The 15,059-nt window shown below is 44.3% G+C and overlaps 1 protein-coding gene across 9 annotated transcripts in view; it reads right to left on the bottom strand.

Moving 5' to 3' along the window:
• The window catches only part of pacs2 (phosphofurin acidic cluster sorting protein 2), a 138,926-nt gene extending 124,455 nt beyond the window's left edge, over positions 1-14,471 (bottom strand). For 2 of the 9 annotated variants that reach the window (XM_042330304.1, XM_042330309.1), the window contains exon 1: positions 13,644-14,469. In XM_042330304.1, coding sequence (XP_042186238.1) covers positions 13,644-13,759 — 116 coding nt within the window. In that variant the 5' untranslated portion in view covers positions 13,760-14,469. Of the gene's footprint in view, positions 1-13,643 lie in introns of all 9 variants that reach the window. The other 7 variants (XM_042330312.1, XM_042330306.1, XM_042330305.1 and 4 more) reach the window with 7 other exon arrangements.
• Positions 14,472-15,059: the final 588 nt, after the last annotated feature.

Below are 15,059 nucleotides of genomic sequence, written 5' to 3'. Positions count from 1 at the left end.
TCAGAAGACAGACTGATACTGGGACCAGGCTAGCAGGGGTCTGTGATGCCAGACGACAGAATGGGACCAGGCTAGCAGGGGTCTGTGATGCCAGAAGACAGACTGGGACCAGGCTAGCAGGGGTCTGTGATGCCAGACGACAGACTGGGACCAGGCTAGCAGGGGTCTGTGATGCCAGAAGACAGACTGGGACCAGGCTAGCAGGGGTCTGTGATGCCAGAAGACAGACTGGGACCAGGCTAGCAGGGGTCTGTGATGCCAGAAGACAGACTGGGACCAGGCTAGCAGGGGTCTGTGATACCAGAAGACAGACTGGGACCAGGCTAGCAGGGGTCTGTGATGCCAGACGACAGACTGGGACCAGGCTAGCAGGGGTCTGTGATGCCAGAAGACAGACTGGGACCAGGCTAGCAGGGGTCTGTGATGCCAGAAAACAGACTGGGACCAGGCTAGCAGGGGTCTGTGATGCCAGAAAACAGACTGGGACCAGGCTAGCAGGGGTCTGTGATGCCAGAAGACAGACTGGGACCAGGCTAGCAGGGGTCTGTGATGCCAGAAGACAGACTGGGACCAGGCTAGCAGGGGTCTGTGATGCCAGAAGACTGGCCAGCCTCCCTATCTGCTTCATAGCATAATATTACATTTAGAACAAACAAACAGTCTTATTCTAAAATTGATTAAATTGTTGTTTTTTTGTCATCAATCTACACACAATACTCCATAATGACAAAGCAAAAAACAGGTTTAGACATTTTTGCAAATGTACTACAAATAAAAATAAAATTTCCATCAGTATTCAGACCATTTACTCAGTACTTTGTTGAAGCACTTTTGGCAGCGATTACAGCCTTGAGTCGTCTTGGATATGACGCTACAAGCTTGGTACACCTGTATTTGGGGAGTTTCTCCCCATTCTTCTTTGCAGATCCTTTCAAGCTCTGTCAGGTTGGATGGGGAGCTTCGCTGCACTCTGGAGCAGGTTTTCATCAAGGATCTCTTTGTACTTCACTCCGTTCAATTTTCCCTCGTTACCGACTAGTTTCCCAGGCCCTGCCGCCACCATGCTTCACCGTAGGGATGGTGCCAGGTTTCCTCAAGATGTGACACTTGGCATTCAGCCCAAACAGTTCAATCTTGGTTTCATCAGACCAGAGAATCTTGTTTCTAATGGTCTGAGAATCTTTAGGAGCCTTTTTGCAAACTCCAAGCGGGCGGTTTTACTGCTTTTTACTGAGGAGTGGCTTCCGTCTGTCCACTCCCCCATAAAAGGCCTGATTTGTGGAGTGCTGCGGAGATGGTTGCCCTTCTGGAATGTTCTCCCATCTCCACAGAGGAACTCTGGAGTTCTGTCATAATGACCATCGGGTTCTTGGTCACCTCCCTGACCAAGGCCCTTCTCCCCCAATTGCTCAGTTTGGCTGGGTGGACAGCTCTAGGAAAACTCTTGGTGGTTCCAAACTTCTTCCATTTAAGAATGATGGAGGTCACTGTGTTCTTGGGGGCCTTCAATGCTGGACACATTTTTGGTACCATTCCCCAGATCTGTGCCTCGACACAATCCTGTCTCTGAGCTCTACGGACAAATCCTTCGACCTCATGGCTTGGTTTTTGCTCTGACATGCACTGTCAACTGTGGGACCTTATATAGACAGGTGTGTGCCTTTCCAAATCATGTCCAATCAATTGAATGTACCTCAAGTGGACTCCAGTCAAGTTGTAGAAGCATCTCAAGGATGATCAATGGAAACAGGATGCACCTGAGCTCAAAATCGAGTCTCACAGCGAAGGGTCTGAATACTTATATTGTAAGTATTAAAGTAAGTTATAAAGTATTGAGATAAACTTTTGTTATTGACCAAATACTTATTTTCCACCATAATTTGCAAATAAATTCATTAAAAATCCTACAATGTGATTTTCTGGATTTTTTTTCTCTCATTTTGTCTGTCGTAGTTGAAGTGTACCTATGATGAATTACAGGCCCCTCCCATCTTTTTAAGTGGGAGAACTTGCACAATTGGTGGCTGACTAAATACTTTTTTGCCCCACTGTAAACTACCAGTATAATATGAGTGGTGAGGTCCCGAGGCAGCATATAAACTACCAGTATAATATGAGTGGTGAGGTCTCGAGGCAGCATATAAACTACCAGTATAATATGAGTGGCGAGGTCTCGAGGCAGCATATAAACTACCAGTATAATATGAGTGGTGAGGTCCCGAGGCAGCACATAAACTACCAGTATAATATGAGTGGTGAGGTCCCGAGGCAGCACATAAACTACCAGTATAATATGAGTGGTGAGGTCCCGAGGCAGCATATAAACTACCAGTATAATATGAGTGGTGAGGTCTCGAGGCAGCATATAAACTACCAGTATAATATGAGTGGTGAGGTCCCGAGGCAGCATATAAACTACCAGTATAATATGAGTGGTGAGGTCTCGAGGCAGCATATAAACTACCAGTATAATATGAGTGGTGAGGTCCCGAGGCAGCATATAAACTACCAGTATAATATGAGTGGTGAGGTCTCGAGGCAGCATATAAACTACCAGTATAATATGAGTGGTGAGGTCTCGAGGCAGCATATAAACTACCAGTATAATATGAGTGGCGAGGTCCCGAGGCAGCATATAAACTACCAGTATAATATGAGTGGCGAGGTCCCGAGGCAGCATATAAACTACCAGTATAATATGAGTGGCGAGGTCTCGAGGCAGCACATAAACTACCAGTATAATATGAGTGGCGAGGTCTCGAGGCAGCACATAAACTACCAGTATAATATGAGTGGTGAGGTCTCGAGGCAGCACATAAACTACCAGTATAATATGAGTGGTGAGGTCTCGAGGCAGCACATAAACTACCAGTATAATATGAGTGGTGAGGTCTCGAGGCAGCACATAAACTACCAGTATAATATGAGTGGTGAGGTCTCGAGGCAGCACATAAACTAACAGTATAATATGAGTGGTGAGGTCTCGAGGCAGCACATAAACTACCAGTATAATATGAGTGGTGAGGTCTCGAGGCAGCACATAAACTACCAGTATATCCACTATTGTTTATGTGTGCGTCTTCAAATGGCATCCTATTCCCTACATCGTGCAGCGGGCCCATATGGTCCTGGTTAAAAAGGGAATAGAGTCCCATTTGGAATGCAGAATTACGTCTCGGCTCTTATCAGTTAAATCAGGGTTTGCTGCCTGCTGCCATGTTGGCTTTGACTCGTGATTGGACTAGAGCGGAAGGAACCCCTGGAAAACCCAACCGCAGAACAGTACAGAAAACACACATTAAAACGCTGTGGACGGTGTTGTATAAATGGACATGGAACACAGGCTTACACATTAATACACACTGTGTTGCATATTAAAAGACTGGATATTTATTTTATCTTTATTTTACTAGGCAAGTCAGTTAAAAAGAACAAATTCTTATTTTCAATGACGGCCTAGGAACAGTGGGTTAACTGCCTGTTCAGGGGCAGAATGACAGATTTGTACCTTGTCAGCTCGGGGATTTGAACTTGCAACCTTCCGGTTACTAGTCCAACGATCTAAATATAGTGACAAGGCAACGACAACAAATTTTAAAAAACTGAACACAGGAAATATTGTATTTCCAAAAGGAAGAGTTAACAGGTGAAAATAAAAATGAGAAGAACGAGTGAATGAGGAGATGGGAACGAAGGCAGACAGCCAATAAGGTGTGGTGACAAGGCAGGCAGCCAATAAGGCGTGGCGACGAGGCAGACAGCCAATAAGGCGTGGCGACGAGACAGGCAGCCAATAAGGCGTGGCGACAAGGCAGGCAGCCAATAAGGCGTGGCGACGAGACAGGCAGCCAATAAGGCGTGGCGACGAGGCAGCCAGCCAATAAGGCGTGGCGACGAGGCAGGCAGCCAATAAGGCGTGGCGGCGAGGCAGCCAGCCAATAAGGCGTGGCGACGAGGCAGGCAGCCAATAAGGCGTGGCGGCGTTGTGCAGTGACGCTTAGTAGAGTCAGCTGAAAGCAGGATTGATCGGCCTGCAGAGAGAGAGGGTATCACAGCACATCAGGAGGGGTTACGAAGGACAGCTGCGTTCCGAAGGGATCCCTATTCCCTATATAGTGCACTACTTTAGACCAGAGCCCTGGTCTAAAGTAGTGCACTATATAGGGAATAGGGCTCTGGTCTAAAGTAGTGCACTATATAGGGAATAGGGTTCTGGTCTAAAGTAGTGCACTATTTAGGGAATATGACTCTGGTCTAAAGTAGTGCACTACATAGGGAATATGACTCTGGTCTAAAGTAGTGCACTATAATAGAGAATAGGGTGCCCTTTGGGACACAAAACAGTAAGGTAACGGTTGCTCTCGCCAGCCCTGGTCCTGTCTTCCCTCTAGGACCTGCAGTCTCAGCAACCTGGGGTGTGTGTGTGTGTGTGTGTGTGTGTGTGTGTGTGTGTGTGTGTGTGTGTGTGTGTGTGTGTGTGTGTGGATACCTCTTATATGACAGCAGCAACACTTACTGAATGACTGACACATTCCAGAAGTTACATCATCTTCTGGACACGAAACCATGACATCATCTCTACGGTCTAGTAATCCTTCACATAGTATTATAGTACTTAGATATACTTCATATAGTATTATAGTAGTTAGATATACATAGTATTATAGTACTTAGATATACTTCACATAGTATTATAGTAGTTAGATATACTTCACATAGTATCATAGTAGTTAGATATACATAGTATTATAGTAGTTAGATATACATAGTATTATAGTAGTTAGATATACATAGTATTATAGTAGTTAGATATACATAGTATTATAGTAGTTAGATATACATAGTATTATAGTAGTTAGATATACATAGTATTATAGTAGTTAGTTCTAGCATCTTCCTCATCTTGGGGATACTACACCATGTCTAGCACACAATGTTCAATAAAACAATGAATTACAGGATATCTATGGTCTGGTTTGCCTTCATGTTGATGTGTGGATTCACAACATCAACAATGCTACCCATTTAGCCGACTGCTGCCAGCGCCACCACCAGACTGCCATTCGTCCTACTCTACATTCCCAGTGCGGTGCGGTCGGTGCGAGGGAGCTGCGGGAAAAGGGGACAAAGAGCTGAGTGTTCAGATACCCGGGACTCCGAGGCTAGCGTCCCAAATGGTACCTTTTATTCCCTATTTAGTGCACTACTTTAGACCCTATTCCCTATATAGTGCACTACTTTAGACCCTATTCCCTATATAGTACACTACTTTAGACCAGAGCCCTATTCCCTATGTAGTGCAATACTTTAGACCAGAGCCCTATTCCCTATTTAGTGCACTACTTTTAAACAGGGCCTTAGTCAACGGTAGCGCACTACATCGGGAACAGGGTGCCATTTGGTACGAGGGTAAAGTGACATCTCAGCATTCTCAGACCTCCAACACACAGGACAGAATAGGACTGTTAGTCAGCCTACTGGGGCCAGCTGCTGCTGTTCAAGGGCCCACTCAACCCCTCCTCTGTCTCAACACACACCCTGCTCTGTGTGTCAGGGGGGTCACACACAGGGTACACTACAGCATAGCACTGATAGCGTGCGTGCACACACACACACACACACACACACACACACACAGTTAGAGCATTGGGCCAGTAACCAAAAGGTTGCTAGATTGAATCCCCGAGCTGACATGGTACAAATCTGTCATTCTGCCCCCTGAACAAGGCAGCTAACCCACTGTTCCTAGGCCATCATTGTAAATAAGAATTTGTTCTTAACTGAGTTGCCTGGTTAAATATAAATAAATAAACACACACACACACACACACAAAGGGTACACTACAGCACAACACTGATAGCACACACACACACACACACACACACACACACACACGGTTCACGACAGCACAGCACTACTGTTCAGACAGACACACTGATCAGGCAGACAAATACAGCTGTGCAGTAGAGTGGAGTACAGAACAATATTTATGTCAAGGAATCAAGGGCCTAAGGAGAACAATCCACTGTCGTGTACGAACGAAAGCCTCTTCTGACTAAGTGACCAGGTCAGTGGAAAGTGGTGACAGCCAGATGTTGTAGAAGTGACCGTTCCTGTCAGCCATTCTCCTGTTGCCTATAGGCTAAGAATCACTCGGAGTAAACCAATGATGAAGCCTGAATATACACCCACGTGTTTCATGAGCTGAAATAAAAAAGACCCAAGAAATGTTCCATAAAACGCACAAAAACCTTCCCTCAAAATGTTGAGCATAAATTTGAGTACATCCGTTAGTGAGCATTTCTCCTTTCCCAAGCTAATTCAACCACCTGACAGGTGTGGTATATAAAGAAGATGATTACACAGGTGTACCTTGTGCTGGGGGACACTAAAAGGCCACTCAAAACTGTGCAGATTTGTCACAAAACAATGCCTCAGGGGTCTTAAGTTGAGGGAGCATGCAATTGACATGCTGACTGCAGGAATGTCCACCAGAGATGTTGCCAGATTATTGAATGATCATTTCTCTACCATAAGCCGCCTCCAACATCGTTTTAAAGAATTTGGCAGTACGTCCAAATGGACTCACAACCGCAGACTGCATGTATGGCATCGTGTGGGCGAGCGGTTTGCTGATGTCAGCGTTGTGAACAGAGTGCCCCATGGTGGTGGTGAGGTTATGGTATGAGCAGGCATAAGCTATGGACAACGAAAACAATTGCATTTTATCGATGGCAATTTGAATGCACAGAGACACCATGAAGAGAGCCTGAGTCTCATTGTCGTGATATTCATCCGCCGCCATCACCTCATGTTTCAGCATCATATTGCACGGCCCCATGTCGCAAGGATCTGTAGACAATTCCTTGAAGCTGAAAACGTCCCAGTTCTTCCATGGCCTGCATACTCACCAGACATGTCACCCATTTGAGCCTGTTGAGGATGCTCTGGATCGACGTGTACGACAGCGTGTTCCAGTTCCCGCCAATATCCAGCAACTTCCTATCCAGCGCTGCATGAGGCAACTGATGGTCAAGCCAGATACTGACTGGTTTTCTGATCCACGTCTAGTGCTGTGGCGGTCACGAAATTTCCCCAGCCGGTGATTGTCAAGCAAATAACTAGAAGTCTCACTGTAATTGACCGTTACATTCACACCTAGCCTACAAGCCACTGATGTGGACCTTTGCAACATCTACATTTTTTTAAAAGTCTAATAAATCCATGTAATATAGTCTACACCGTCACGATAAATCCATCATTTATTTTAGACAGGTCTAAAGAAACATGATACGAAGGAAAGGTAATCTATTGCAGAAGAACAGAATAGCATCCTCTGAGTTGTCCTAATGTTAGGGTCCTGATCTGGCTATGCCAAATGGCTGTGGGCTACGCTAGCTCATTTAGCAGACAAGATTTGCTTCGAATTTTATACTATTTTATAGCATGAAGAATACAATTCAACAAAGCTGAATAGAATAGAAAGGATATTTTCTCCAAACGATCTGAGGGAGTGCGAACCTGCGGCTATTCTGTGTTGAGCAGTTAACAAAGAAACAGGTCCTCCAATATGCTTCATTTAGAGTTATTAATGTAACTTTAGTTGTTCTACAAACGTTGGGCTATACATTTTGATTTGTGATACATTGTAAGGCTGTATGATGCGACTCTAATGAAGATTCTAAAAAAGTTGCTTGAAAAGGCATGAGCTCTGCTTTGCTTTTTTGCGCAGGCTGTACACACTTCATCAGTCTCTCATTCACAATTTGACAAGAACTTGATTAATGCCCCGAATTTCACAGCGGCATCCCCTTTGTGTGGCTGTAATGCCCCCTAAAAAAATCCATGCCTTTTGTGGCCAGTGGCCATTTTGCCCTTCTCCCTGAGTGCTGCACGCTCCGAAGCACCTCTCACTCACATGGCTCTCCATCACGTGATCGGGTCTTTCTCACAGGCTACAAGTGAAGACAGACACATCGGGGAGTCAACTGTGCGAGTCCTTATCCAATTCCGAGGTGCATATTGAAGATATTGGAAGAACTGTCCACATTTACATTGCGTCAGCCAACAGCAAAAGCCTATGTCAGTCTACTATCCCCCATAGTAAAAAATTTGACCTATTCTATTCTGTGCAAGAAATAAATATTCCAAATATAGTCTGAGACAGTTGTGGGATGCGATAGATCCCCAAAGTAATACAACCACTCCCATTTAAAAAATAATCAAATGTTAAACAATGCAACGTGGCTGACGCAACAGATCAGAACAGATTTAGCTTAAAACGTTGATAAACTATTAGGCTATTTCTTCTCATTATAAGCACAGCAATGAACACACCATTAGGCTATTTCTTCACATTATAAGCACAGCAATGAACACATGGCATTAGTCTATAAGCACAAATGTTCCATTAGTGGACAACACCATTATCAAAAGTGACCACAAATGCAATTATGCAGGTAACGCTTTTATTATGAAGGTGCGTTTTTAAACTGGAAACTCACGCGCTGCTTATGTATGTAGTTAGGCTCTACACCCCGTGTAAAGCGGATTAATGTGCTCAATTTTAAGAAGTTATTTGGCCACTTTAGTTGTGATACAAACCTTGTCAAAACACATAGGCCTAGGGATTAGGCTACATGAGGTGTGCGACTATGATTCAAAAAAGTCGCAAAAAAATTAAAAAAAAAAAAAAGATGTTGCTTATGCTGGGAATCATTCACAAGTGATAGGCTAATATTGTCACCGTATCTTTTTATTTTATTTAACTAGGCAAGTAAATTCAGAACAAAATCTTGTTTACAACGACGGCCATCAAACTATTCCTGGTGTAATCTTGTCTTTACATATACCAAATAATATATGTGTGACATTTGTTTTGATTTAGAATGGTCCATTATCATGCACCCGTCTGGAAACAGGGAGAGGGGGAAAAAGACATGTCATCTACGCACTTAAATAGCAAATGGACGAGGCTTTTCCCCTGGTTCATTTTCATGCAAGCCAGGTAGGCTCATATTAAGAAAGTTGAGAAATAAATATAGTATGCCTGGCCTATAGATAGCTGATGGGATCCTCCTCTTTTTAATAGAGGCCATCACTCTGTTTTCTCCCACAATTGCAGAGCCGATAGAAATGTTGAGCAACATGAGCTCATCGGCTCTCATGAAGTGTTTGATTCGATTTTCAATTACATTTGCATTGATGTCAGAGTGCTGAGTGCCAGGCAGTTAATTAAGCAAGTTTGGTCGGCTATTCATGACCACAAGCAGCATCAGAGCTCGGAGAAGCCTAATTACCATCACTAAACGATCATGTGGAATTTGACTGCCTTCATGACAGCCGACGTGGCAGTAATACGGTCACTGCAACAGCCCTATCCACGGCCCTACCTGTTTTTAAGGTATCTCTGTGAAAATATGCATATCTGTATTCCCAAGTCATGTGAAATCCATAAATTAGGGTCTAATTAATTTATTTCAATTGACTGTTTTCCATATATGGACTGTAAACTCAGTAAAATCATTGAAAATTGTTGCATGTTGCGTTTATAAATGTTTTTCCAGTGTAGTTTAGTGCAGGGAATGAACTACAATGACCATAATCCATTGCGCATCTACTTGTCCGATCTGTGTGGAGCAGACACAACAACGGAGAGACGAGTGAAGAATGAGTGACTGAGAGGAAGAGAGGGCAGTTGCATGATTGATAGTTGGTATTCAGCACAGGCAGCAGCTCTATAGAGGATGAGATGATGACTTGGAATGAAATAATAAAGTCATCAAATAAAACTAATGTAATAATACACAATAACATCAAAACGCAGGGAAGTCCCTCAGATCTTTCTTCCATTATTAAGTCACATGACTATACAGGCCTATAGAGTCAGGGTGATGTAATACAGGCCTATAGAGTCAGGGTGATGTAATACAGGCCTATAGAGTCAGGGTGATGTAATACAGGCCTATAGAGTCAGGGTGATGTAATACAGGCCTATAGAGTCAGGGTGATGTAATACAGACCTATAGAGTCAGGGTGATGTAATACAGGCCTATAGAGTCAGGGTGATGTAATACAGGCCTATAGAGTCAGGGTGATGTAATACAGACCTATAGAGTCAGGGTGATGTAATACAGGCCTATAGAGTCAGGGTACTGTAATACAGGCCTATAGAGTCAGGGTGATGTAATACAGGCCTATAGGGTCAGGGTACTGTAATACAGGCCTATAGAGTCAGGGTACTGTAATACAGGCCTATAGAGTCAGGGTGATGTAATACAGACCTATAGAGTCAGGGTGATGTAATACAGGCCTATAGAGTCAGGGTGATGTAATACAGGCCTATAGAGTCAGGGTGATGTAATACAGGCCTATAGAGTCAGGGTGATGTAATACAGGCCTATAGAGTCAGGGTGATGTAATACAGACCTATAGAGTCAGGGTACTGAGTCAGGGTACTGTAATACATACCGATGACACTTCCAATGGTTGTTTCAGAACTAATCATTTTACACTTCAGTGAGTAGGACTGGACACGTTTATATAAACGGGACACTGCCGTGCTAGACAGAGTCCCAAATGGTACCCTATTCTCTACACCTTTCGCCAGGGCCCATAGTGCACTACTTTTGACTAGAGCGAGCCCTGTGTAAGAAACAGGATTCCATTTGGATACCAGAGGCCTAGCTTGAAGAGAGGTGCAGAAGCTGAGGTGCAGAGAGTGAACTATAAAAAGGGAGGTGGAATCAATACAAAGTCACACTGATGCATCACAGGACAAGAGAGACACACTGAGTGACAGTTCGATTCACACTGAACCAGTCCCATGTGTGTCAATCTAACTCTAAATCAAGGGTCAACTGCAACTGTATTTGAATAAATCTACTGCAGATAAGCAATCTAACGACACTACCTATAGCTTCCTCTTTCGACAAAATACGTTGCTGTAGATCAGTGAAAAATAAAAATACAAATTTAAAAGATATAATATGCAAAATGCAGGGGGGGGGACAAAATTCACATAGAAATGTAAGTTATAGATCTGCCATTTGTCTCGAAAGCCAGTCTACGACGCCATAGATCTGTTCTACGTGAGCTATTTCTATACTTCCCATTCTTAAGATTAATTTTTGCATCTTTTCCTTTCGGTTTTGTACACCAGCTTCAAAAACAGTTGACAATACAATATTTCTGGTTTGGAAAATATATTTCCACAGCGGATTAGATGGTGCAATGATTCTCAACACAATGACTGCTTTGTTTTCACACATAAACTGAACATAGGCAAGCTATTATAATTTTAGCAACCAGGAAATGGTGGAGAGATTTCTGCATAGTGCACCTTTAACGGGTAGAAAGAAAGCCATGTAACGAACACCAATGACATTTCATTGATTAGCCTACAGTATGTACGTCCAACGGAAGTCATGTGCAATACAGAAATTTCTCTCAATTGACCCCAAGATACTGTCATGAAGAAATTATTGGGGGGGGGGGGACAAGTCAGAGAAGAGAGACCAAAAGGAGATCAACTTTACAAAGGCTGTATAAAAAAAATAATCTGATTTTCAAGAATAAACTCTGAAAATGATGCCAAGGGTTTACTAGTATACAAGCCTCGACACACGCAGGGGGAATAATGTCCTGTAAAGCAAACGAACACACTGACGTGTCTGTATTCATGAAATGTCTCAGAGTAGGAGTTCTGATCTAGGATCAGATCCCCTGTGTTCTATTATATTATAATCTAAAACAAAACTGACCCTAGATCAGCACTCCTACCCTGAGACAGACAGTGCAGGCCTGCCTGGATAAAGTCATGACGTGATACAAACAGCTTCTAGAGGACCAAGTGTTGCTGAAAGTCATTCAGCTTCATCAGAGAAACAAGCTGTCGAGAGTGTGTTGCCAAACCAAATGGCGCCCTGTTCCCTACGGTGTCGTACTGTTCACCAGAGATCTGGTCAAAAGTAGTGTGTCGGGGAATAGTTAAGGTGCCATTTGGGATGCAATCAGCGTTCAAGAGATTTCTGCTAAATCATGTTGTTCGTTTCAATATTTAGTTTTGGAATCCATATTCCTGTTCTGCCATTGGGCTAGGCCTCTATTCCTGTTCTACCATTGGACTAGGCCTCTATTCCTGTTCTGCCATTGGACTAGGCCTCTATTCCTGTTCTGCCATTGGACTAGGCCTGTATTCCTGTTCTGCCATTGGATTAGGCCTGTATTCCTGTTCTGCCATTGGACTAGGCCTGTATTCCTGTTCTGCCATAGGACTAGGCCTCTATTCCTGTTCTGCCATTGGACTAGGCCTCTATTCCTGTTCTGCCATTGGACTAGGCCTCTATTCCTGTTCTGCCATTGGACTAGGCCTCTATTCCTGTTCTGCCATTGGACTAGGCCTCTATTCCTGTTCTGCCATTGGACTAGGCCTATATGACACAATAAGGTGCCTGAAGAAATAAATCAGAATCCCTTGATTATGTTCTCCCTTGTTGCAGCACCAGATTACACCATGTGACACTGGCTTTATGTTTCAGAGGTCTGTGTTGCCTTGGCCCTCCAGTGGGCTCTCACCCCTAGCCTGGCTGGTGGTCTGTGTTGCCTTGGCACTGCAGTGAGCTACCACCCCTAGCCTGGCTGGTGGTCTGTGTTGCCTTGGCACTGCAGTGAGCTACCACCCCTAGCCTGGCTGGTGGTCTGTGTTGCCTTGGCCCTCCAGTGGGCTACCACCCCTAGCCTGGCTGGTGGTCTGTGTTGCCTTGGCCCTCCAGTGGGCTACCACCCCTAGCCTGGCTGGTGGTCTGTGTTGCCTTGGCCCTCCAGTGAGCTACCACCCCTAGCCTGGCTGGTGGTCTGTGTTGCCTTGGCACTCCAGTGAGCTACCACCCCTAGCCTGGCTGGTGGTCTGTGTTGCCTTGGCACTGCAGTGGGCTACCACCCCTAGCCTGGCTGGTGGTCTGTGTTGCCTTGGCCCTCCAGTGGGCTACCACCCCTAGCCTGGCTGGTGGTCTGTGTTGCCTTGGCACTGCAGTGAGCTACCACCCCTAGTCTGGAGGAACCAGGCAGCCATCAGTCAGGCTGGTTTCCCCATCCAGGCTTCCCTCTACCCCAAATAACATCTAATTTCCTCTTCAGGAGATGTTTTCATGTTTGGCATGACAACCATAAGTGGTGAAGAATAGCCAACTCTCATTTTCCTGGAAATGCAGCCATATGACGGGACGTTAGAGAGATGAGGGAGTCCAAACCATAGAGATCATTCCTAAGGTCCAAACCTTCTAAATCAATTGGATGGGTGGCATCCATCTCTGTTTGAAACTCATTGGTCCTGGGACAAGGCTACTGGCTAGTTTAGCTATGCCTAAACTTTGGCAGAGAGAGTAGACCTACAGCAGTTGTTAGCTAGCTAGTCATTTAACTTAGGAAGAAACGTCCAATTGAATAGGATAGTAATTGACTAACATTTAGTCACACGGTCAATGCAATGGGGCTGGTTGTTCTTCTGATGCGACAATATAACCATCACTGCAGCTCAGCGGCTGTATCGTTCATCAGAGCAAACTGCCTGCTTGTCTTAGCACTATCAAGTATGTCAAAGTATAGATACTGTGGGGGGGACAAGACAAGGAACACGACTTACCTCGGGATACAACTCGGGGACGATCCATCTATTTCCCATGTAGCGAACAGGTTCATTGGCACCGGTCTGTTGAGCGCCCCGCCACCGAAGCTCAACCGGCCACTTCTCTCCGCCATGGTTCGTTATGAATCTGCCTGAACGTCCACACGAACCGGGGCGGTACAAAAATATATACCTATCTGAATTTTAAAAATGAATTTGTCTTGAAGTGCGATGGTAAAAATATTTTTTTTAAAAACACACACACACACACACACGCACACACACAAAAAAACAAAAAACAGTTCTTTATGCGATTAAATTCGTACAATGTGGAATTAGTGCAGCAGGTTGTTCCGGACCAAATGCTCACATGTCAGACTTGCATACACTGTTCCCTAGAACTGCAGTACTTTGCTCCCACTGCCACCCCCCAGGAAATAACGTCATTGCTGGCCATGGACGCAGCCTTCATTCAGATCAGGGGCACAGGCTGGCGAAGTGGCATGCAAGCAATGTCCTTGAACCGTGCGATTCATCCCAACCTACAGGCAAAAATATGTCAAGAAAATGTATCGTTTTACAATGTATATGAATAGATGTATTGTTATCTTGCTCGAAGACCTCTGAAACAAGTGGAGTTACTACACAAATATGTTACATCTTCACTCGTCTCCAAGCAACCGACTAGGCGCGGTCTGCAGGTGCATCTTCTCAAAAAATGTTGTTGTTTTTTGCCGCTCCTAAGATAAAAAGCACATATTTCCTGCATTAACATCAGCCCATTGAAATGTGTAAAAAAAAAAAAAATGTATCATTAAAGATTGTCTCTGACATATATTAACATAATTGAGACTGTCGCACAGATGTTTATTTTTTTTCGGTTCTCCATTACATCGTTACAAGGTTGCTTCGGGTAACTTCGACCAATATCGGACTAAAGGAGTCTCAACGTTACGTTTTTTTTTTTGTCGAAGGACCTTCCTTCCGTGTTCTGTTTAAAGGGCGAAATGGCTCTGGAAGCCAAAACAACGAAATAGTCCATCTAAAGATGAATCGATTCTCAATCTCGTTACCCTCTACTTTCATATCACATCAAAATAAATTCAGAAATGCAACAACAACATCAAAAATACACACTTACTATACACCAATGGAGGCTAGTGGGGGGAGTTATAGGAGGACAGGCTCATTGTAACGGCTGGAATGGAATCAATGAAACAGAGTCATAATATGTGGTCTCCATATGTTTTGTGTGTTTTTGATACCATTCCGTTTATTCTATCCCAGCCAATACAATGAGCCCGTCCTCCTATAGCTCCTCCCACCAGCCGCCAATGCTGTACACTGTTTTCACAGGGTTTTAACACAGTTGCAGAAGACAGTATTTTTCAGTGACCACATGTTTGTGGCGTCGGTCTTCCTTTTAAACGCAGG

The sequence above is a fragment of the Oncorhynchus tshawytscha genome, linkage group LG11 (genome assembly GCF_018296145.1).
Source record: "Oncorhynchus tshawytscha isolate Ot180627B linkage group LG11, Otsh_v2.0, whole genome shotgun sequence".
In the NCBI taxonomy this organism is placed as follows: domain Eukaryota; kingdom Metazoa; phylum Chordata; class Actinopteri; order Salmoniformes; family Salmonidae; genus Oncorhynchus; species Oncorhynchus tshawytscha.
The sequence above is the reverse complement of the archived record's forward strand: the minus strand, read 5'-3'. Positions and strand labels throughout refer to the sequence as shown.